Below are 22035 nucleotides of genomic sequence, written 5' to 3'. Positions count from 1 at the left end.
GAAAATTGTTGGGGAATTTCTAGTCCATATGAGGCAGGTGAGACTAATTGATTTTTACCAGTAAAATAAGAATTATCAGCACTTTGAAGGTTGCATCTGTCACATTCACAAAAGGCCAGTTTCATTTTCTCTGTGGTAACAGCAGAATAAAAATAAAAATAAAATAAAATTGAAAGAATTAAAAACAGAAAAGAGTCCTTAGAAGAACAAATATATCTTTAAGAGAAGACAAAAAATTAAAGTGAAATGGATGTTGTCGGAAGTATATTAGTGATTTGATGAAATTAATTCCTTACCCCCAAAAGTAATCCTTGCGTATTGGACTAGCACACTTTCTCTCCTTCAAGTGAAATCTCTTGGGCACAAAGTTAATGAGAAACTTTTACAAAAGTTTACAAAGAGGAGGAGAAATTGTGCTCAAAAGCACAAGAATCAAAATACATACCTCATTTATTTACAATTCTACTTGCCAGAAGAAAATGCAGTAATGTCTACAGGATATAATAATAAAATTAATATAAACTTTTAATTCCAAACCCAGTCCAGCTATGATTTATAGATGAAAAATCAATTACATTAGCTTAGCTTTTCAGTTAATAACTACTGTGTCTTTATCAAAAAAATTCTCCAGATGTTAAGTGCCTCTCAGAAAAAAAATTGAATAAAATTTTAAAGAAAAAAGAAACGAGACACAATGAAATCAATTTACATATATCAACCTGCAAGTTACACTATGCTTCATGGAATGAAACTTAAGGATATGTTAGATTATATAATAAGAACTTTATGGTAGCTTATGCGGCTCTGTCTGTTACCACCGTTAATTATTTGCAGTGTACGCTTCACATCAGCTTTAATTTGTTGTTTGTCTTGGCAGTACATACCAGGACTGCTAATTAATTCTTTTTTTTTTGGTACCGGGGATTGAACTTGGGTCCTTGCGCTTGCAAGGCAGGCCACCGAACCGCTGAGCTAAATCCCCTGCCCAATGAATTCTTAATAGTCCCTTTCAAGAAAGACTTCTTTATGTTGCAGTTAACATTTGTGTTTCCTGTTTACTTCATTTCATTGAAACGTATTTTATAATTATATCCCAGACACTAAGTAAAATAATAGGATAAGAAATATCCTGACCTTCAGAAAACTTCCATTTTATCAGGTGAGAAAACTCAACCTCAAAATGACGTGTTGGGTTTTATCAGTGGAAAGTCCAGAGTTCTGTGAGAGCTTGGCGAGTCGATACCCTAAACTAACTAAGAGAGTCAGAGCTAGCTTCTCCAACTGAGAATTAAAGAATAAGCAGTGGCTACCCAGGTGAAGAGAGATGAAAACGTTAGTCAGACAAATAGGACAACATGCAAAGGCCCTGGGGAAAAAGAAGACCATAGGTAACCTAGTCCAGATCCCTCCTGAAAATTCAGGAGCTGTTGTTTTCCTCTCCTTATTTCCCGTAAAACTCTCCTAACAGAAAAGGAGACGGAGAAAGAGAAGGAAAAGGGGAAGTGAAAGGGAAATTGAAGGGGAAGGAGAAGAAGAAGAAATAGAGGAGGTGGGAGAGGGAGGAGGGAAGGGAAATAGGAAGAAGAACAACAACTTTTGGTCAGTGTAGAGAATCTGAGAGTATGTGGTAGTGAGGAAACTGTAAGGAATAAGGCTAAGGCAGCCAAAGCAACAACGGCCTCCTAAGCTAGGCTGGGGTAACATTTGGGAAGGCAGTTCCATATCACTGGGATATAAAAATTAGTCACAAAGTGTTAATGCAGTCTTGTTCTCCAGTGACTTAGTACAGAACAGGGCATTCACTGATTTGTATATTTTCTGGAGCAGACATAGACCCGCCTCAGATTGACTGTCCCAAGGACATAGAGGTTAAGGCGCAGGAGCAACAAGATTCTGCTAACATCACCTGGAAAATCCCAACAGCTAAAGACAACTCGGGTGAAAAGGTAAGGTCTGTGGAAATATTTGCATTGTTTCAGATGGATACTAAACATGGTGCAAATGTATGTGATATTGAAGGTTTTACTAATACTATAATAATTATATACTACATCATATTGATAATTATAATACAGTACTCTCCTTATTCTCTACTCATAAGTGTGAATGCCTCGTTTGGTAGAAGAATGATCAGTCTTCAGTTTTTAACTAAAAATTTCAGGTGAAAATCTCTGCAATGGAATCTTCTCATTACACGGATTTGTTGTATTGCTGTTTCCACTAAGATCACTTGACTAAAAATTATTCACCCTTACTAGGATTTGAAAGTCTTCCAAGAAGAAAGATGTGCTGGGTGTGGTGGTTCACAACTATAATCCCAGCATCCTGAAGCAGGAGGATACAGCAAGTTTGAGGCCAGCCTAGTCTGCATAGTGAGTTCAGGGCCCGTCTGATCTATATAGTAAAGAGAGAGAGAGAGAGAGAGAGAGAGAGAGAGAGAGAGAGAGACAGAGAATATGAGAGAATGTCAATCTGAGTTACTTGGAGTTACATCTGCTTCTCCCAGCCAGAAACTGCTTTTCCACATTCATTCATTCCTGGGCACAAATCACGCAGTTTGAATTATATCCAGTACTTGACCCCAAATTCGCCAGTACAGTAATCTACTTTTTTGTCACTTGACTCAAATATTTCAACTTCTACAACAAAGAATAGCTAGAAGAATATTGAGAATTTGCTGTGAATGTGTAATCCAAAAATATGTATTTGTTTTAGAAAAGCTCTGCACAGGTGACAGGAGTGGCTCTGGGAGGCAGGTGACCCCTGCAGGCACTCCCTGCTTTAACTTATAGGCTTCCGTGTGCTCCACATGCTCATGGAAGACCAAGCAACTGCCTGAGATCCATGGCTCATCCACTCTGCGTCCCATATTCACTCACACAATGACTGGGTCAAAGCCTCTCATCCAACTCTGCAGACTGTCAGCATATGGACTGTATCAGAGGGCACGGGAGTGGATGGGATTGCCCTGGTGGGTGTGCGGATTACAGGAAGTGACAGAGATAAAAACCTGAGAACGAGCAATAAATACATAAGGAAAGGGTAGATGAAACAAAGTGTGATGAGGCATCAGGGAAGGGAAAGACTAGAAAAGGATGCCATCATTGACTGCAGAAAGCTCTGCTTGCAAAGAGTCGGTCTCCTATGTCGGATGCTAGACTAAAACTGAGTTGCACCAGACTGAAAGATTAGATTTAAAATCTAAAATTAAATCTTAGATGTAGAATCTGAAAATGGAATACTGATCTTGATGAGATCTATTTTAATAGAGTGTGTGGAAAACTGATCACAATTGGTTAAGGGATATGGAATTCTCTGCAAAGAAACAAGCTGTGAAGAAGAGAAGACAATTATTGTCTAATATGAAAGATATTTAAGCATGTTTAATCGATGACAGAGTAGACCTAGTAGAGACCAAAACTAATCAAATATGGTTCTTCCAAAGGCAAAGGTGAGGGAGACCAGGGGACAAGGAAGGTTCAAGTTGGACTCGAAAAGTACAATGTCTTTCAAGTTCATTGTGGAAAGTAAGGGGAATAAGGACAAATTGAATGTTGATAAGAGGTTGGCGGATATTTTTATTTGATGGTTTTGATGATAGCCCATTTTCTCTGACTAAAAATGTAATAAACAAAATATTCTACTAGATGGGTCTAATAATTAAAACCATTTGTAAATCAAGGCCACTATAAATCATTAAACAAATGAGCTTGGGCATGTAAGGCCACAAGTCCTTAGTCCTGACAGAAATTATGAAAAGAATACAAAAACAAGGAAACAGATTGATGGAATTGCTGAGAACCAACTTAGAGTCCATCTAATTTTGTGGAATGGGAGGAGCTGAACCCACAAAACACACTTACCGTTAGGCTAAAAGGAAGGGAGATCACGTGGACCTTGGGTGTTCATAACATTCGTGGGCAGCTGGGCCCAGCTGAAGTCACGTGCCCATTCGTTTTGAAGATTCTGGGAGAGGATTGGTTCTTTGCCATTTCTTGGGCAGTGACTTCACCACTGATGTCTGCCTCCATCATCAGGCTGTCTTCTCTCTCTGACCCCCATCTCCCTTTCACAAGGAGCTTCGTGGTCACACTGAGCCCAACCAACCGTTCAGGATAATCTCCTCATGCTATGATTCTTAATTCAGGAATATATGCTAAGTTCCTTTGCCAGGCAAGGCACCATCGCACAGGGTCCAGGCATTCAGACACAAGCATCTCAGGAGAACCACAATGGGGGGAAACGAGGCTGGTCTTTAAGGAAAAGAATTAGAAGTGGAGAGAACCCAGTGGGCTGGAGAAGCTAAATATACAGGGAGAAGAGGAGACAATATTGTGCCTGGCTCCTGGTCAGAAAAATGGTTACTAGAGGGATGCACCACAGTGAGTTTGAAGAGAGTTGAGAACTTTTGAAACAGTCATTCTGTGTAGGACAGAGAGATAGTAGCATAAATGCTTAATAGTAGCACGTTTAGCATTAGACCAGAGGATATAGTCTGATGAATGAATAGTGTTGGGGGCCCTTCTGAGTTTGGTAATCATAAATTAGTAGAGAGATTACTCTGCATTATCGTGTGAATTTCTTTGGTGTATGATTTTCTGGTACAGCCATAAAAATGGAAGATAATTGAGTTTCTCTATCATGTAGAATATTTAAAAAACAAAGAGAGGCAAGACATTTTAGATATTGGTTAAAACGTTTATTGTAATAATGGACCATAAAATATGAATTCAAAACAGGGTAGGAAAAGAAGGAAATAAATAATGGAATTATTATAGTCATCATTGTACTAAGTCTTTGCTTTTATCTCCGATTATTTCCAAAGATACTTTTCAAAAAGGGAAAATATTTGGTGGAAAAATAGGATGCAAAATCCCATGTACAGTGTGATCAAAACTATAATTGTGTGGCTCGATTTGAACAAGCATCAGTAGAAAATAACTGCTTTTCTAGTCATGTGCTTTTGTTACTTTGGGATATACAAAGTTTCTCTCTGTAATTAAACCCACTTTCATGGTTAAAAAGAATTTTGCTATCTAAATAAAAACTTGAACCTTATATCTACTTCAAAGCTTAAAAAACCTCCTGGGGCTCAGAGGTGGCCTGGGTGACTTGGGAAGGAAAAGTGGTAGACACTCTTTAATTTTTTCTGTGCCTCCTGTCCCGGCTTCTGGCATCTTTAAAGCCAAAGCCTGTGTCATAAGCAGAATAATGACCACCCTAAAGATATCCTTGTCCTATTTCCCAGAACCTGTGAATATGTGTCCTTCTATGGCAAAGGGACTTCACAAATATAAGGATTTTGAGATAGGATGATTTGCCTTTATTACCCAAGTCAATCCATTTTAATCATCTTAGTCCTAAAAGAGGAGTATCTGGGCCAGGGATTTAGCTCAGTGGTGTCGCTGCCTGCCTCACAAGCCCAAGGACTGGAGTTTGATCCCCAGATCTCTGGTACAAAAAAAAAAAAAAAAAAAAAAAAAAGGAGGAATATCTTTCCGAAGCCTATAGAGAGAGATGAATCATGGAAAAAAAAAAAAAAAAAAAAAAAAAAAAAGGAGGAATAGCTTTCCCAAGTCTAATTAGAGAGAGATACTGTGAGACAAGGATGAGAGAGATGTGAAGTGAGAGGACTTTACTTGCCACTGCCAGCTTTAGCAGCTGTACGAAAGGCTGTTCAGGCAGTCTCTAGAAGCTAGAAATGGGAAAGGAAAAGATTCAGCTCTGCTGATGTCTTGATTCTAACCCTGTATGACCCATCAATATCTCTCACCTATAGGATTGTAATGGTAATTTTTTAACTGCAAATTTTATAAGAATTTATTATGCTAGCAATAGGAAACTAACATAGCTGACAAGAGAGTATTTTTGAGGATGGTTTCAAGTCTTTCATTTAGCTAATGCTGTGAGGTCCTCTCTATATTGCTGATGCACTCTGAGATGCAAATATTGACTTTCTCATCCAGTCTGTACGTAGACTCCTCGGGGGACCCCACAGGGACACACCCCTTCCCCCTACAGTTCTCTGCCACGGAGTTGCACTCCGGTAGGACCTCTATTGCAAGCTGCCTCTGCTCCATGAGTGCTGGGGATGCAGGACCGTTCCAGACATTTGAATGTCAACCTCTTTGTCATTGTTCATCTGTAGGGCTGTCTTTAGAATATGGTATTACTTACCGTACATACTCTTCAGCTTTGGGACTGCAGCTGCAATTGTGCATGTAGAAGAATTTAAGTAAAGTTTTAAAGCATACATAAACTAATAATTATCTAATTATCTGTGGGGGGGATTATCTGTTGGGTTTCTTCCCAAGTAAAATGAGTAAATTATTATTTTTAATTTTCAGCCACTTTGGCTTTTATTGGTATACTCTGGGGTTTTTATTCGAATTTATTATTGGTTAATCATTAGTTTTTCACCATATGTATCCCACAAATTATAGCCTTTGATGTCTGTTTTATAGCCACATTTATAACCATTTCTCAGGCTGTCTGTATTTACATAATTCTGGCATTTACTGGCACTTCTTTCATACTCTGACTTCCCCACTTGCAAAGGCTTATTGTGGTTCAGCACCGTTTGGTGTGTTCAGAATTCTTTCCTTCAGAAAAAACCACAGACAGAGGCAGCATGTTTATTCAGCCTTCGCATGTGCAAGAATGTCTTTTATGTCCATACAGGCATTTAATGGTGAAGAAATTTTGATGTAATTTTCTTATTTACCCTCCTTTCAGCATTTTCCCAGATACTGTGGGATTCTTTGATTGCACGTGAAATTATCTAAGATCTATCTAGGTGTTAATTATTCTCCATAGATTCTGCCTGATATAGTGAGTTCTTTTTATCTGCAATCATATCCTTCTTTAGCTCCAAGTTTTCTTTCACATCTTTGAGTATTTTTTCCCATTTCATTCATTCATTTTATTTTTAAGAATGACAGTTATTCATATATCTACTTACAGCCTTCCATATCTATTATCCTTTTTTTTTTTTCCAGTCCCGGGGATTGAACTACCATATCTATTATCTATCCCATGAGTAGTACTCTAGGTTTTTCTTTTGTGTTACAAATGAATCTTTTAATATCTCTGATTTAACTTCCCGGAACTATTTATATTGAGTACCCAGTGCTCTCTTCGGCCCCACATATAATATATTGAGAACCAAGACATAAATTCATGCCCACACACACACACCATGATATTGAAAGGGGATTCCATTGTAAATGGAAGATAAAATGTTAAATATTTAGGTACCTATTTAATAGGAAAGGTGAATGAAGTTAAAAAGAATATGAAACCTTTACAGATTAAAAGGATGAAATCAAGTGGAAACACTTTATATTTATAGGTGGAAAAGCTAAATATCTATAGAATAATTGCACACCAATGACACGGTCAGCATAATATTTTTGAAGCTTGGCAAAATTATACTGAAGTAGAATAACATACTGATTGAAATTTACAAAGAATTAGATAAAAAGGGCTGAGAGTATAGCTCAGTGTTAGAGCACACACTTAAGTGCAAAGCCCCCACTTCAGTCTTTTGTAAACACACACACACACACACACACACACACACACACATGAGTAAAGGACAACTGGATCTATCAAAAAACTCAATAAAATTTAAATAAAAAAAATAAGTAAAATATGTGGCACTATATATACCCTAATGGAGAGATAATGTATTTATGGATTTTAATATGTCATGAAGGGAAAATGATGGGTGATTTAAAAAATGTAATGCTGTATTCTCAGACCGTAACACACATAAAATACATTTCCTAATTATTTTTAAGTCATCAAATATATTTAGATATTTATCAAATCATTTCCTGAATGGCTCTTTGTGCTTATTTGAAAAACATTTTAAAAATATAGTGGAAATGAAATACATTTTACTGCATAAGTACTTGAGAGTCTGTATTTCTAAAAATTTCTTAATTAAAAAAACACTATCAAACAGGAAAATGTTTTAAATTTGTCAAAGGTTAGAATGTTTATTATATAACATGCTAATATTATTTTATTACATCATAATTTTAAAATAAATGAAGATAAAATATAATTTAAAAAGAATAAATATATTGTAATATAATTCAAACATTTTAACATAAAACATTAAGGAATCGGTACTGAGATTTTGTAGTGAAACATGCGTACTCATATTTATAGTGGCACAATTAACAATAGCTAATCTGTGGAAACAGCCTAGCTGCCCATAAATAGATGAACAGATAAAGAAAATGTGATATAGACTTGTGCACAGTGGAGAGTTATTCATCCTGGAAGAAAAGCAAAATCAGTAATTTGCAGAAAAAACTGGATAGAGCTAGAGACTATCATGTTAAGTGAAAGAAACAAGTCTCAGAAAGTTAAATATCATACGTTGTCTCTTATACAAACAACTTAAAAATAAATAAAATAAAAATAGAGGTGAGATGACAGAAAACAAGAATGGTAGACTTTTATAGATGGGAAAAGGAATAAAATAATCACAATCTTATCCATATATCAATACACCCAAATGAACCTCATTTATTCTACATTACTGATATGCACCAATTAAAAATAGAAGGAAGAAACAAGCCAGGGAGGGGGCTCAGTGATAGAGCACTTGTCTAGCGTGTTTGAGGCCCTGAGTTGAATTCTCCGGAATCACACACACACACACACACACGAGGGAGAGAAAGAGAAAGATAACTTAATACCACACTTCTAGTTTGACAAGAAGTGATGATATTTGATATAGATCAGGGAACTTTGACACTGACGTTATAGCCATTGACAATGAGAATGCAAATTGTTACCATATTTTTGGACAGAAATTTTGCATTATCTGTCAATTAAATGTTAATGGTTTGGGGCTAATTCTGTTTATGTAAATCTAATATAAGGAAATGATGAAAAAAATTTAAATTATAGATGTGATAAAGGTACAAGATCCCAATAATGAATGTAACTATATTGTATATCTAAAATGTACCAATAAACTCAATAAAAAGAAAATTAAATAAATAAGTAATCGATGTGTAGCGATCCATCTCAGAACTATTTATAAGAGTAAAAATTGGGAATCAAACTTATATTCTTCAACAGCTTTTTCTTAAGTGATCATATACACTATGGAGATATTTGGAAGTTATAGAGACATCTTCAGCTTTAAAGATTATGTAAAATCATGAAAAATGTTTTAAAACACTATGTTTAAGAAGTGTGAAACAATAATAGTCTGGAAAAATATATACTAGAAGGTTGTGCTGCATTTTTCCCTATATTAAATACAGTACCATTTTTAATATTACCTAGAAAATAATATATAAATTGAAAGAGAATGTATTTTTGACATTAACTTTAACTTGCACAATATTTGTCTACAAAAGGTGTCGGTCCACGTACACCCAGCTTTTACTCCACCTTACCTTTTCCCGATTGGAGATGTAGCCGTCACGTACACAGCGACTGACTCATCTAGCAACCAAGCCAGCTGCACTTTCCACGTCAAGGTCATTGGTAAGCCCGCCCGTCATGTGCATGGGTTTGCAACCATAACCCAGCACCCCAGGGATTCTGCCTTTCCTTTAGCTTCAACGACTTCCTTTCCACTGATTCTGCCTCCGCTCAAATTATTCCACCTTTGAAACTTACATGGCCTTTCATTATCACTGCATTTCTTTGATTTCTTCCCATCTGAGCCTCTTGAAAAGTTTTTGATGGCTGCCATCCTGCCCTTCCTACCTGCCATTAATTCTCAGAGTCGCTCAAGTCTGGCTTCTCTTCACTCATGTAAAGCAGTATCATTGAGGTCACCGGGGAGTTCTGGTATTATTCCAGTTGCACACTTTTCAGTCCTTATTTTACAGAACCCGCCCTCAGATTTTACATGATCATACTCTTCTTACCAAAAATTTCTCCTTTTCTACCTTCTCTGGCACCAGTCTTTTCTTATTTTCCCCTATTTTTCTCACACATACTTTTCTTCCTCTTCTGTAAGCTTCTCTTTTCCACACCAGCTCTCACGTGCTGATTCCTCACATCCCTCAAGGTTTCAACCTTAGACTTTGCTTCGCTCTCTCTCTCTCTCTCTCTCTCTCTCTCTCTGATTTTTTCCCCTAGTGATATTGATGGACAATTCCAAAATTTCTACCTCCAACCTGGATCTCTTTTCTGAAATCAAAACCTACATGTAAAACTACCGCCTGGCTTCTCCCATGTGGAATATCTCACAAGCATCTCAAACTCAACTCAAACATACTACATTTCCTAGCTCAGAAAACTGTATAACTAAGTGAAATAAATGAGTCACACATGTGTAAATACCGAATAGTTTCTCTGGTGTGAATAAACTGTAACAGTACATAAGACCCTAATGAGATAATTGACAATGTGAAATAGGAAGAAAAGGGCTAAAGGTGTAGGGAAAGCGGGAAGGGTAGGGGAAAGGTAATAAGGGAAAGGAAAAAATAAGAGAAAATGAAAAAATGGAAATAAAATATTTATAAATGGGGAGGGGAGGAGGGAGTGAAGGGAGGGCAGGGACAAGGGGAAAAAATGAGAACCAAGATCTGTCATGTAAAGGCACAAGATCCCAATAATGAATGTGACTGTACTATATCCCTAAAATGTATCAATAAACTCAATGAGAAAAAGAAAACTGTGTAACTGACCAGACAGCTACCAAGCAAAAACCTAGGAGTCATTCTTGAGTCTCCAGCATAAACATCCTGTAAGTTTATCAGTTTCTGCTGGTTTCATTCACTAAATATCTGTACAACCTGTCTTTATCTCTTCATTTTCACAACCACTAGTGTAGATCAGTCCTTCAGCAGAAAGAAGATGAAGATGGTTTCGTACAGAATCTCCAATCGGTCTTTGTCAGTCACCGAATAGACACCCACTGTCCACTGTCAATATATAATATATGGAGAACCAGGATATATTATGGTCTCCAGTAGCCAAGAGCACAAACTGAACCCAAACTGCTTCCTCATTATCAGCTGTTGCTTGGGTTCATTACCATCTTCACCGAGGGATGTGCCTGTGCCTCAGTTTCTTCATCCAAAACTATGATTAGTAAGTTGGTAATAAATTGCTTCCTAAGGTGATTGTGTGCTTTAAATTGCTTATGATACACAAGCCACTTGAAATATCACCTAACACACATCAAAATCTAGATAAAAGCAAATAATAGTATATTGACATTTCATCACTTCTCATGAGTCCATTTTCAATGTATTTACCCTAAAATGTACTACATTAAATCCATTTTAATTTAAGAATTTTAAATAACTTCTTGAAATAACTAATTTATATCACACAGATGTTTTGGCTTGTAAATTATAGATTTTGGCAAAAGTAGATAAAAGTTTCAAACAAACAACTAACTAACTCGTTTTTCAGTTCTTTTTTTGATGTTGTTTTAAACATGAGCTTTACCAGTAACATGGAAAATATATTAGATCTTTTAATCTGGCATTGTGATTTAGAATATGGGACTGTGGTTTAAGAGTCGCCCAATGTTAGTTTCTCATATGAAGAGTCAATAAAATGAAATATAAAACACGTACTCAAGCATGCAGCTGGATATTTGCTGAATTTCCACTTTACAGAAGAGAAAGGGGAAAGGGTAAGAGGTACATGAGGAGCAAAGAGAAAACCTTCCCAAGTCTATATTATTCTCGTTCTCTCCAGGTCATTGGTGTCTTACTGATGAGTAAGAGGCAAGAAGAAATGTTTCTGCCTGACATTCCAAGGAGTCCTGCTTTAAAGTGGGCTTTTGCTGTCCTTAGGACAGGGCACCCACTGTTACCTTCAACCCTCTTGACGGTAGCTGACTGAGGTTTACCTCGCTCCTGTACCTATGATTCAACTTTAAAATGTTTGACTAAAATCACAGAAGCTTAGCAAACCTTGCAATATCCATTTGTAATTTTATTTTTGGGAACAGCCAGATTTTTAAATACAGATATAAATTGACTTGATTCGGCATTCTCTAAGTGCATTGACCTACTACAAACTGTGAACATTTCTTTATTTGTTTGTGTATTCAACAATCCATTTGGGCACCTGTCTCTAGACTGGATGTTATACTATTTAGTGGAGACCTTAACATGAGCAAAATAGACTCTCTCCACAGTTTACAATCTAGAAAAGCAGTAAATCTAAATCACTGCACTAATGAAATGACGAACATGAGGGAAGACGAAAATCTAGATTAAAATAGAAATATATGTATTCTCAAAGGGTACAGAGTGTTTGTTTTCATATCTTCCAGTTTACTAGCTTAATGATCTCAGTTCAAACTTAAGTTCCTTAAATTTGCTTAGTATATATTCTTCACATATAAATTTATAATAATATTTGTCCTATCTTCTTCATTAGTTCAAAGGCATCACGTGATAAGAGCACTTCTAATGTGTAAAATCTATCCTTACTTTAAAATTACTTCTGACACAGCCTCTTTGTTTTCCTTTACTGATGTCTAAAAATTATACCACATTCAATAAGGGTTTTGAAACCTGGCTCACCCATTCCATCTCAAGTCTACCCTTAAGCCTGAAATCCAATGTTCAGCGACACAAGCTTGTACTTCTTTAACTTCAACTGTGGCCTTCACCCCTTGCCTATTTCCTTACTTCTAGGTCCACACCTTACTCTTGGTCTTCATCTAGAATTTATCAGCCTTAGAAATCTTGAACTCTAAGGTCTCACCTTTGAATGTCACCTCCTAGCTTTCCAAACACATCACACTCTAATTCGACATCTTGCTTATTCTATCATATGACTCAAATCTCTGCCCATGCCCCTTCTATTTCATTAACTGCCAACCTTACCCTGACCCTTCCTACAAGTGGCCAGTCATGCATCAGTGAAGTGACTGGTTTTATCATTTCACAGTTTCAGTTTATCTGAGAAAAGGGTGGGGATGAGACCTTGCTTCTAGGTGGACCAGCTCAACTACTGGGGATAGAACCTACAAATTCAGTGCCCACCCCATCTAGAATGCTTTTCACACAGCTAAGCTCAAAATCATTGTAGTAACCTGGTTATTTCTTCTTCATCAGATAGAGGTCAGAACAGCAACAATAGTAACAAGCGCTCTTTTCAGGTTGAGATCAGGGATCAGTTGTACCTCATTGTCAAAAGAGCCCCAAGACCCACATTATTTCTTATAACGTCAAGGTTCTCTGCCAGAACAATCAGACTTCAATTCTCTCTTGCATGATTTTTGAAGACCCATTGTGACTTGCTTGTCTGCTGTGGTGTTGTTTAGATGTAGAGCCACCTGTCATAGACCGGTGCAGGTCCCCTCCTCCAGTCCAGGTCTCCGAGAAGGAACATGCAGCCACCTGGGATGAGCCTCAATTCTCAGACAACTCAGGTGAGAGAACAGGGTTTTGTTATCAGCATGGCAATATTGAGTTACATTTTAATTTTAAAAAGCTTTTCTAAAGGGTAAAAGAAATAGGCAAATAACAGTTGTCAGAGTCAAATGAGTGCTTATATAAAGCAATGGGTCAATGCTTGTATAATTACTTACCAGTATTACTCTTACCCATGGGGTTTCTCTTCGTTCAGTAGTCAATGGACATTTATTTGCTAAGTCTTGTACTTGAGTGAGTTCTGATGGAATTATAAATGTTTAAGCTCACAATGTTCTGGACACATAAACTATACATTGCCTCGTATCTCATATTCATGCTCAGTTCTTAAATATTAGCAAAATAAATAATAAAAGGGAATATGTAGGAAAGTAGACAAAAAGTGAGCAAAGACAACTGAAGTTCACTTTAAAAGTTTCCCTGAATCCCAGAAAATAGCAACAAAAATGCAAAATAAATAGATGTCCTAATGTAGTTTCTAATGTGCCAACTGATCTTTTCAAATAAAGATAATTAATTTAGCAGAAGTGTCTTAATTTAATGGAATCTAAGTCTACTATTTCTATGTAATAGCATCAATATTAAATCTTTCATTTTCTACTGCCAGGCAAATCAACATAAATCAAATCCTCAGCCAATTTATGTAAACAGAAAATAAGATTTCAAATCAAAGACTCATAAAGTGACTTAAGGCCTATATTCACGATTGCATCCTTTCTAGGTGCTGTCTTAGTCATCACAAAAAGTCATACACAAGGAGACCTTTTTCCTCATGGGGAGACCATCGTGAAGTATACAGCCACGGACCCCTCAGGCAATAACAGAACGTGTGACATCCACATTGTCATAAAAGGTATCCTCTTCATGAGACCCCAAGAATCCAGCTGACATTTCACATATGTGACTGCTACAATTCGTGATTTTGTGAAAGAAGATAGGCTATGAACATTGGATTTTTAAAGTTAGAATACAGTACTGACAGATTTTATTCAGTTTTCTAACTGTCATTCTTTAACATCATGATAGATGGAAATATTTTCTTATAGGTGGTGTTTAATTACCATTTTATTTATATTCTGTCTAAAGTTACCAAGTATTACCAAGGATCCAATTTCGAATGCTGGAGGAGATGGATTCTGACAATGTCCTGCTGCATATTGTTAGTTTTCATTTTTGTTAAAGAAATCCAGAAATAATAGCACAGGATCATAAAATTTTTAGTTTTTAGTAAATATGCAGGACCCTTAATTACACAAGGGTCCAACTTTTCATTGTGTGCTCGTGTAAGAACCAAATGCAGATAATGCCCCTCTTCCACACCAAGGATTTCCTGTGAAAGTTTTCCTAGAAATAGTGGTTGACATGAGGAGTTCTGCTAAATTCTCAGCTTAAAATCCTGGAATTTAATTTATACACCTTCTGATACTGCAGACAAATAATGTGTGTTATTTTAACACAGGTTCTCCCTGTGAAGTTCCCTTCACTCCTACAAATGGGGATTTTATCTGTACCCAAGACAGTATTGGGGTCAACTGTACATTAAGTTGTCTGGAGGGCTATGATTTCACAGAAGGGTCTATGGAGAAGTATTACTGTGCTTATGAAGATGGTGTTTGGGAGCCACCATACTCCACTGAATGGCCGGACTGTGCTAGTAAGTTTTAATTTTATTCTGGGCCCCTTGAATGTGTATGAATGTGTTTGGACGGGTACTCGTGTATTCTTATGTGTTAAAGATGAAGCTTGCCTTACTAAGTGATTTATGAGTATCTGATTTGCTCTTCCCTGATTTGTCACAAATTAGATTGCAAGGGGAAGGCAGAATCACCTTGGTTCTCTTGTTATTTACTGGAAATAACTGAGGAGGTTTGTCAGCATGTAGTTCTTGACCTGTAAACATGAACTTGAAGTCTTACAGTCCAGAACATTGCTTGCATTTAACTTCATATCCAACATAGGAGGTAGAATGGAATAGATTACTGGTAGTCTTTTTAGATTTGATTTAGATTTAAACTTTCATGACAACATAATCTGAAATACGTGTCGTCAAAAAATTCTTAATCCAATATCTTTGTCTAGTGTAAATATTCTCTGGAGTGAATCTTTGCTCTAAACCCATAAGTGAAATTTAAACACTAATGTCATATTTTCAAAAAGTAAAGCCTATTTACTTGAGCTAATTTTTTCCAAACTAGGGAAGCAAATAGAAGCAACATCACTTACTTTCGTAATTTAGACAAGAGGATGGTATTAGGAGTGACGGCTGCTGAATATTTTAGGACAATTTTGAATTTGTTAAATTCAGCAAGGCAAACGTTTGATTGAAGAAGAAATTTGTCTCTGCAGAAACTGTACCGTCAAGGAACATGATAGCACGTAATATTGGAAGTTTTTCAAGATCTGCTGACTTAACATATAAGTGTGTGGTATAGATTTTATATAAAGTACACTAACTTGGATCTAGCGAGGATCAAGAGATCTCTTATTCTACCAAATACTCACTTCTTCATCTGATTGGAAGTTAAAGAATAATATATTAAAGGCAAACTCATCCTGAGTAATTGAATACAGTGCTGCTTGGTTCACAGTTTATCATGATCAAATATCTTAGAACCTATACTTAAGTGTCATCTCTTGTTTTTAGTACCATCTCACAAATCATGTTAGAGTTAAACTTTTAGGTTTTTGATTACTCTATAAAAGTTAAATTGCTTTGAAAGCACTAACCAACTGAAGCTGTTCTGCCCAACATTTTCCAGTAAAACGTTTTGCAAACCACGGGTTCAAGTCCTTTGAAATGCTGTACAAAGCCACTCGCTGTGATGACGTGGATCTGTTGAAGAAGTTTTCTGAAGCATTTGAGACCACTCTGGGGAAAATGGTATGTCCCTGATGACCTTTGCTTTATGTAGTATTTTAAAGGACAGTGTTGCAGTCATCACAGCCTCTGTGCATCCCTTGCGAGTGAAATTCCTACTCCTGATCACTTCCCCCTTCTTCTTTATGATCCAAACTTGTTCCTTATATCTAGGACTGTTTGTAGATTTTTCGACTTCTAGAATAAATTAATAGTAAATCTGCATTAACATGTTAATTTTTTAAAAAAACACTGCAAGACAGAAAATTGGTCAAGGTTATGATCTGCGTGGTTTGAGAATGCCTACTTTATTATTTAGAGTCTGACAAAAATTCCAAACATTGTAGATTATACTTTTTTATGATGAGGAGGCAAGTGGATATTTATAAGATTTTTTTTTACACATTTTTGTTTGAGATTCTTTCATCAATTATGAGAAAGCACAGCAATATGTTTAAATATAGTGAATATCTTGCAGGCAGAAAACATGCTATGTACATATTTGTGTACCTGACACAGAAAGTATCACTTTACTTATTTGTTAACAAGCATTTTATAGTGTTTCTCGACATGCAGCACACATTGTTATAAATAATGAAAGTTATTAGCTGCCATCCATTCAAATAAATACCTGTTTTTAAGTTTTATTTAAATCTATTCAATAGAATCAAATTCCAAAAAGAGAAACAATTAACATTGTTGCTAGCAAGTCAAAAATTATTGCACTCAGTAGGCCACTATTATTATAGATCTATAATTTAAAAGGCAACCATATAGTCATAGTTCTTATACTTTATCCTAAATTGATGAAGTAGTCTTCAAATTTTTTAAATAGAATCCACATTGAAAATTATGTCAAAATGGATTTTGTGTATGTTAATTCAGTGCCTACCACAAGTTAAATCTGTAGCAGTTTTAAAATTATATAATATGCTGGTGTCTGCTATTAAACGGGCCAGAATATGCTATTAAATGTTTAATAAATATTTAGTGTCCATCTTCTGTTCTAAACACTAGGAATTTAGATGTGAACAAAACTGTCAAACCTGTGTGTGCTCATAATATTTAATGCTAACAAATATATAAATAAAGAAATTACAAGGAAAATGTGTGATGGGCCACAAGGCATGGTTCCATGGAATAACATAAAGTACAAAATGGGGAAACCTCACTAATAAGCTTTCTGTTTGACAAGAAACCTGAAGGGATGAGGCAGTGAGCCATTGCCATATGTAGGAGAAGAGCACTCCAGGCAGAAAGGTTAACAAGTTCAAAGGCCCTGTGGCAGGACTATGAGAACTTGAAACACCATGAAGTGATCAGAGTGGTAATGGTAGACAAGATGAGTGATAAAAGATGGTCAAAGAGATCTCATAGGACAGAGAAAGTAGGAGTGAGAAGAAAAATGAACCTTTGGAAAACCTTGAAAGTCATTATAAAAACTTTGCCTTTTACATTAAGTAAGCAAGAAAGTCAATTAAAGGGACCAACTTTATTATGACCTTAGGCAGCGAGAGAAGTGGAGGATGGGAAAGTGTAAAAAGACAAAGTAAGAGATGATGGGTCTTGGTTTGCTCTGGATGTGGTGAGAAGAGAATGGATTTGGAGCTAGTGCCTCAAAGTAGATTCAGTAAGATTCACTGATAGATTGGATGTAGACCTGTAGACTTTGAGCAAGAGGGGAGGCAGGAAGGCGAAATGTACAGAAGCACAGAGATCAGTAGTGGGTTCTTAAGGAAGTGAGTGACAGAGGAAGTTGGGAAGACAAGAGAGGAGAGGAAAAGGAGCTGGGAAGTCAAGGAGACAGAAGGAGGAGTAAGGAGTGAGATGATGGTGTCTCAGCCTGGGAAAAGTCTGCAAGAGGTAAGAGGAGGGTCGTGTGTGCTTCAACACTGCAAGGTTTTAAGGAGGACCGGGGGAACAGCCTGGAAACACCATTGGAGAATGAGGAGCACGATCCCTCCACTTCCAGAACCATCTGGAATTCCAGGATGCCAAAATCTCTTACCCTTTCAGAATCATTCTTTAGAAAATATTCCAGGAGACTGGAAGGCTGGGTTTCTTTTGGAGCAAAGGTGAAGGGAACATAAAGCAAGGAGGCAAGAAATAATAGGAGATTTGCCTTTCATCGTCCGTACACTTTAGAGGGCACAGAGGAAGATTTGGGCAGAGTGGGTGTGGGGGGGACTTAGGGACAGAGGAAGGGACTGAAGCAACATATGGGGTAAGAGTCTAGAGGCAGAACTGCACCCGGAGTCCTGGGATGCTTGTGGTGATCGGCACAAACAGATGAAAAGTATGAGGTCACTGCAGGCAGGGAGCTGGGGACCGCAGGAGACCTGGGGAGCAGGCTGAGCTCTGGGCTCTCACTCCACTCCTGCTGATTGAGATGTGAAGGCCAGGGAAGCAAAGGGCTCCTCCAAACCACATGGAGATATCACTCCCATGTTATCATCTTCCTGTGTTTTGTTTGCAGGTCCCAACATTTTGCAGCGATGCTGATGACATTGATTGTAGGCTGGAGGACCTGACCAAAAAATATTGCCTGGAATATAATTATGACTATGAAAATGGCTTTGCAATTGGTAATTGTGTCATTTAGTGTCAGTAGTTTGCAAGATTTATCTACACAGTTAAACAATTCCAGAAGAATGGGACAAGCTAAAAAAAATTAACTTGTATTAATTTATTCATCAAATACTTTTAAATGGCTGTGTGAATTGATCATTATACATCTACTAAGTTTTAGGACCAGGTAAATTGTTTCAAAGTTGTTAGACAAGTCTTCAGGATGACAAAAATGAAATCACACTGGAATGTTAAAATCCATATAGGGATATGATTCATCGAAGAAAATTATAATAGCTATAAAGCACTAGCAGCAATTTTGATATACCATTCAATTGACATTCTAATCAAGTCATCAATTTAAAAGTTACACATAAAAAAATATTTGTACTTCTCACCAAGAGAATGTTAAGATTCAATTAGGTCCAATATAAATGAAATATAAGTGACATTTTCAGCTTTTCTCCATATAAACTTTGGACATGTTTTATTAAAGCTCTTCCTAAATATGGTATTGGCGCTTTTCTCTATGATAGCTATGTAATACTTGTAGGGAAAATACTTAAGGGAAATAACAAAAATATTGATCCTCATTTATTTTTTAATAGCCAAAAGCATCAATAAAAGCAAACAAACACTGAAAGCAACTAACTTAAGTGGAAAGACTATATGAATATAATTTATTATTAAAGCGTATAACTAAGTGTCATAACAATGTTAACATCACTTACTGAGGTTTTATAATGAGTCAAATACTCAGCCAGGTGGTTTGTATATACGTATAGTCTCATCTATGTTACAGACCAACCTATGAGGTAAAACTCATCTGTATTTATAAATGAAGGAACTGAGGTTCAGAAAGATGATAGTGCTTTGATTGACATTACACAACTATACACCATACGTCAAGAAGTCACAGTCTGAACTGCAGTAGTTAACCACAGCAACACTAAGGACATCTATCTAGGAAATCCCACTGTGTCGCCTCCAGTATGGTTCCATCCCGTGAGCATTTCATTTAAATGTTGCCTTCAGAAACTACTCCACCTTTAAAATGTGATGCAGAAACCACAAATAATGTTCACAAAGGGATATGTGTGTGCATTCAGTTTATAAAACCAATATTTTTTAAATTGAAGCCTGCCCCAAAGTGAAGTAGGAATTGACTAGGATTCTGCCTCACCTTTTTTATTTCTACAAATCTAGGCAAGTTAGTTAAGTATTTACACAAAAAGAAAGGTGTAATTCCCAGATACCCTCTTTTAGTGTAATTTGCTGGCTGTCTAAATAGGAAGTGTCCAGAAATCGCAACAGAAGATTACAGACAGAATGCTGCATGCAGTCCATGGTGGGCAGCTTGGAACATGGTCAAGTGCAATTCGACTTGTGCCTTAGCAGCTAGAAGTTAAATACTGACGAGACTGAAACTATACAGTCATTTGTTTCTGTGCCCCAACTGTCAGGACCAGGTGGCTGGGGCACAGCCAACAGGCTGGATTATTCCTACGATGACTTCCTGGATGCTGTGCAAGCAACACCCACGGGCGTTGGCAAAGCCAGATCTTCACGGATTAAAAGGAGCATCCCATTGTCTGACCACAAAATTAAGCTAGTTTTTAATATCACAGGTAAGGTTAGTCTGTCTTTTTGAAAAAATCTTGTTGTGTGAAAATTTGGATTGGAAACCTACTTCTCAAATCTCTCATTAGTTATCATTAATAAGAAATGTCCTTGGAACTGAGAATTAGAGAAAGCACAATCAAGTAAGCTTCTTCGTTGTTTTGCTATTTACAATGAGAGATGTTTTTCATGGACCTCGCAGCAGGAAGCAAGCATCCTGCTCCATTTTTATGCTAGCGTGCTGATACAGGCATGTTTTTAAAATGCAAGAATCTGCAGCAACTTAATACGTTACAATGAAGAACCCTCTCTAAAAGTAATGACCCTCCCAAGCCGCTGAAAGGATTAAAGCAAATTATTCTCTTCCTAATATGATCCTATGGACTAGTTGTTCAATAAGTAGTAGTCAAATTTATTCTGAATTAATTTTTCCTGAAAGATGTTGAAGATAGCATTTCTTTTTTTGGCAAAAGCTGACTACAGTGGCCTTTTCAAAATGCCATGTGTGTGTGTGTGTATTATGTTTTATTTTGTTTTGTTTTCATCTCAGCTAGTGTGCCATTACCGGAGGAAAGAAATGATACCCTTGAATTGGAAAATCAGCAGCGGCTCATTAAGACACTGGAAACTATTACAAATCGACTGAAAAGAACCCTCAACACAGAGCCCATGTATTCCTTCCAACTTGCCTCGGAAATGCTTGTCGCTGACAGCAATTCTTTGGAAACAGAAAAGGCTTTTCTCTTTTGCAGACCAGGCTCTGTGCTGAGAGGCCGCATGTGTGGTAAGACTTTCCCTGTGGTTGCAAATACTGAGTGCGTCTTTGGCCACATTAGATGGGTGGAATCATCTTACAACTACAGATAAAGGAATGTTAAAATGAAGTAGACCTTTTGCTACTTTTGTGTGGTCGCTACTTTCACTATACTATAGTAGTACAATGTACGGTCTTCAGAATCAAAGAAACCACTCTTGGTCAGGACAAGAAAACTATTTCAGATAGGGATTTAAATCTTAGTTTCATTTTTAGGTCTTTAAGCCTCGTAGTTTTTAGCCGTAGCTCCAGTAATAGCAAGTAACATTTCCTAACCACTTCTTAATGCTGGATGAGCATCTCTCATGTTTAATCCTGTGCGTCAACTCTATGTTGTACCATGGTTATTAAGCCCAGAAAACTGAATACAGAGAGCTAACAACTTACCCCTTCAGATCGAAAGTGATGCAGCTGGATTCCAGCTGAGGCAGCAAATTCTGAAGTCTTAACTACATTTTAAACTGAGATAAGAGTCACAAAACATAAAATTAACCATTTTAAAGTATTCAGTTCAGCAGCATTACATACATGCACAGTGTTGTGCAACCATCACTTCCCTCTATCTCCAAAACATTTTCGTTATCCCAGAAGGATAACCTGGACCTATTTAGAGGTCATGTCTCACTCTCCCTTCCCCTTGCCCCTTAACTTTTAGCCCATAGACTGCCACAATCTGGACCAATTCTGACCTATTCCCCAAAGAAGTCATCGTTTCTAGTTAACAGAATTTCCTCTGATCTCTGTTCACTTAGCTGAACCGAATGAAGTCTCAGTTAATCTCTCTCTGTAGA

The 22035-nt window shown here is 37.0% G+C and overlaps 1 protein-coding gene across 1 annotated transcript in view; it reads left to right on the top strand.

Moving 5' to 3' along the window:
- Svep1 (sushi, von Willebrand factor type A, EGF and pentraxin domain containing 1) overlaps positions 1-22035 on the top strand; it is a 146530-nt gene that overhangs the window by 44083 nt on the left and 80412 nt on the right. Inside the window, exons 7-15 of the mRNA XM_019209820.1 lie at positions 1828-1946; positions 9387-9516; positions 13277-13384; positions 14107-14238; positions 14845-15039; positions 16145-16266; positions 18719-18827; positions 20274-20438; positions 20981-21214. Of these exons, the coding sequence (XP_019065365.1) occupies positions 1828-1946; positions 9387-9516; positions 13277-13384; positions 14107-14238; positions 14845-15039; positions 16145-16266; positions 18719-18827; positions 20274-20438; positions 20981-21214 (1314 nt within the window). The remainder of the gene's footprint in view (positions 1-1827; positions 1947-9386; positions 9517-13276; positions 13385-14106; positions 14239-14844; positions 15040-16144; positions 16267-18718; positions 18828-20273; positions 20439-20980; positions 21215-22035) is intronic.

This window comes from Fukomys damarensis, unplaced genomic scaffold (assembly GCF_012274545.1).
Source record: "Fukomys damarensis isolate Sample0158 unplaced genomic scaffold, DMR_v1.0_HiC HiC_scaffold_36, whole genome shotgun sequence".
Classification (NCBI taxonomy): Eukaryota; Metazoa; Chordata; class Mammalia; order Rodentia; family Bathyergidae; genus Fukomys; species Fukomys damarensis.
Note: the sequence above shows the minus strand (reverse complement) of the source record. Positions and strands in the feature narration are given on the sequence as shown.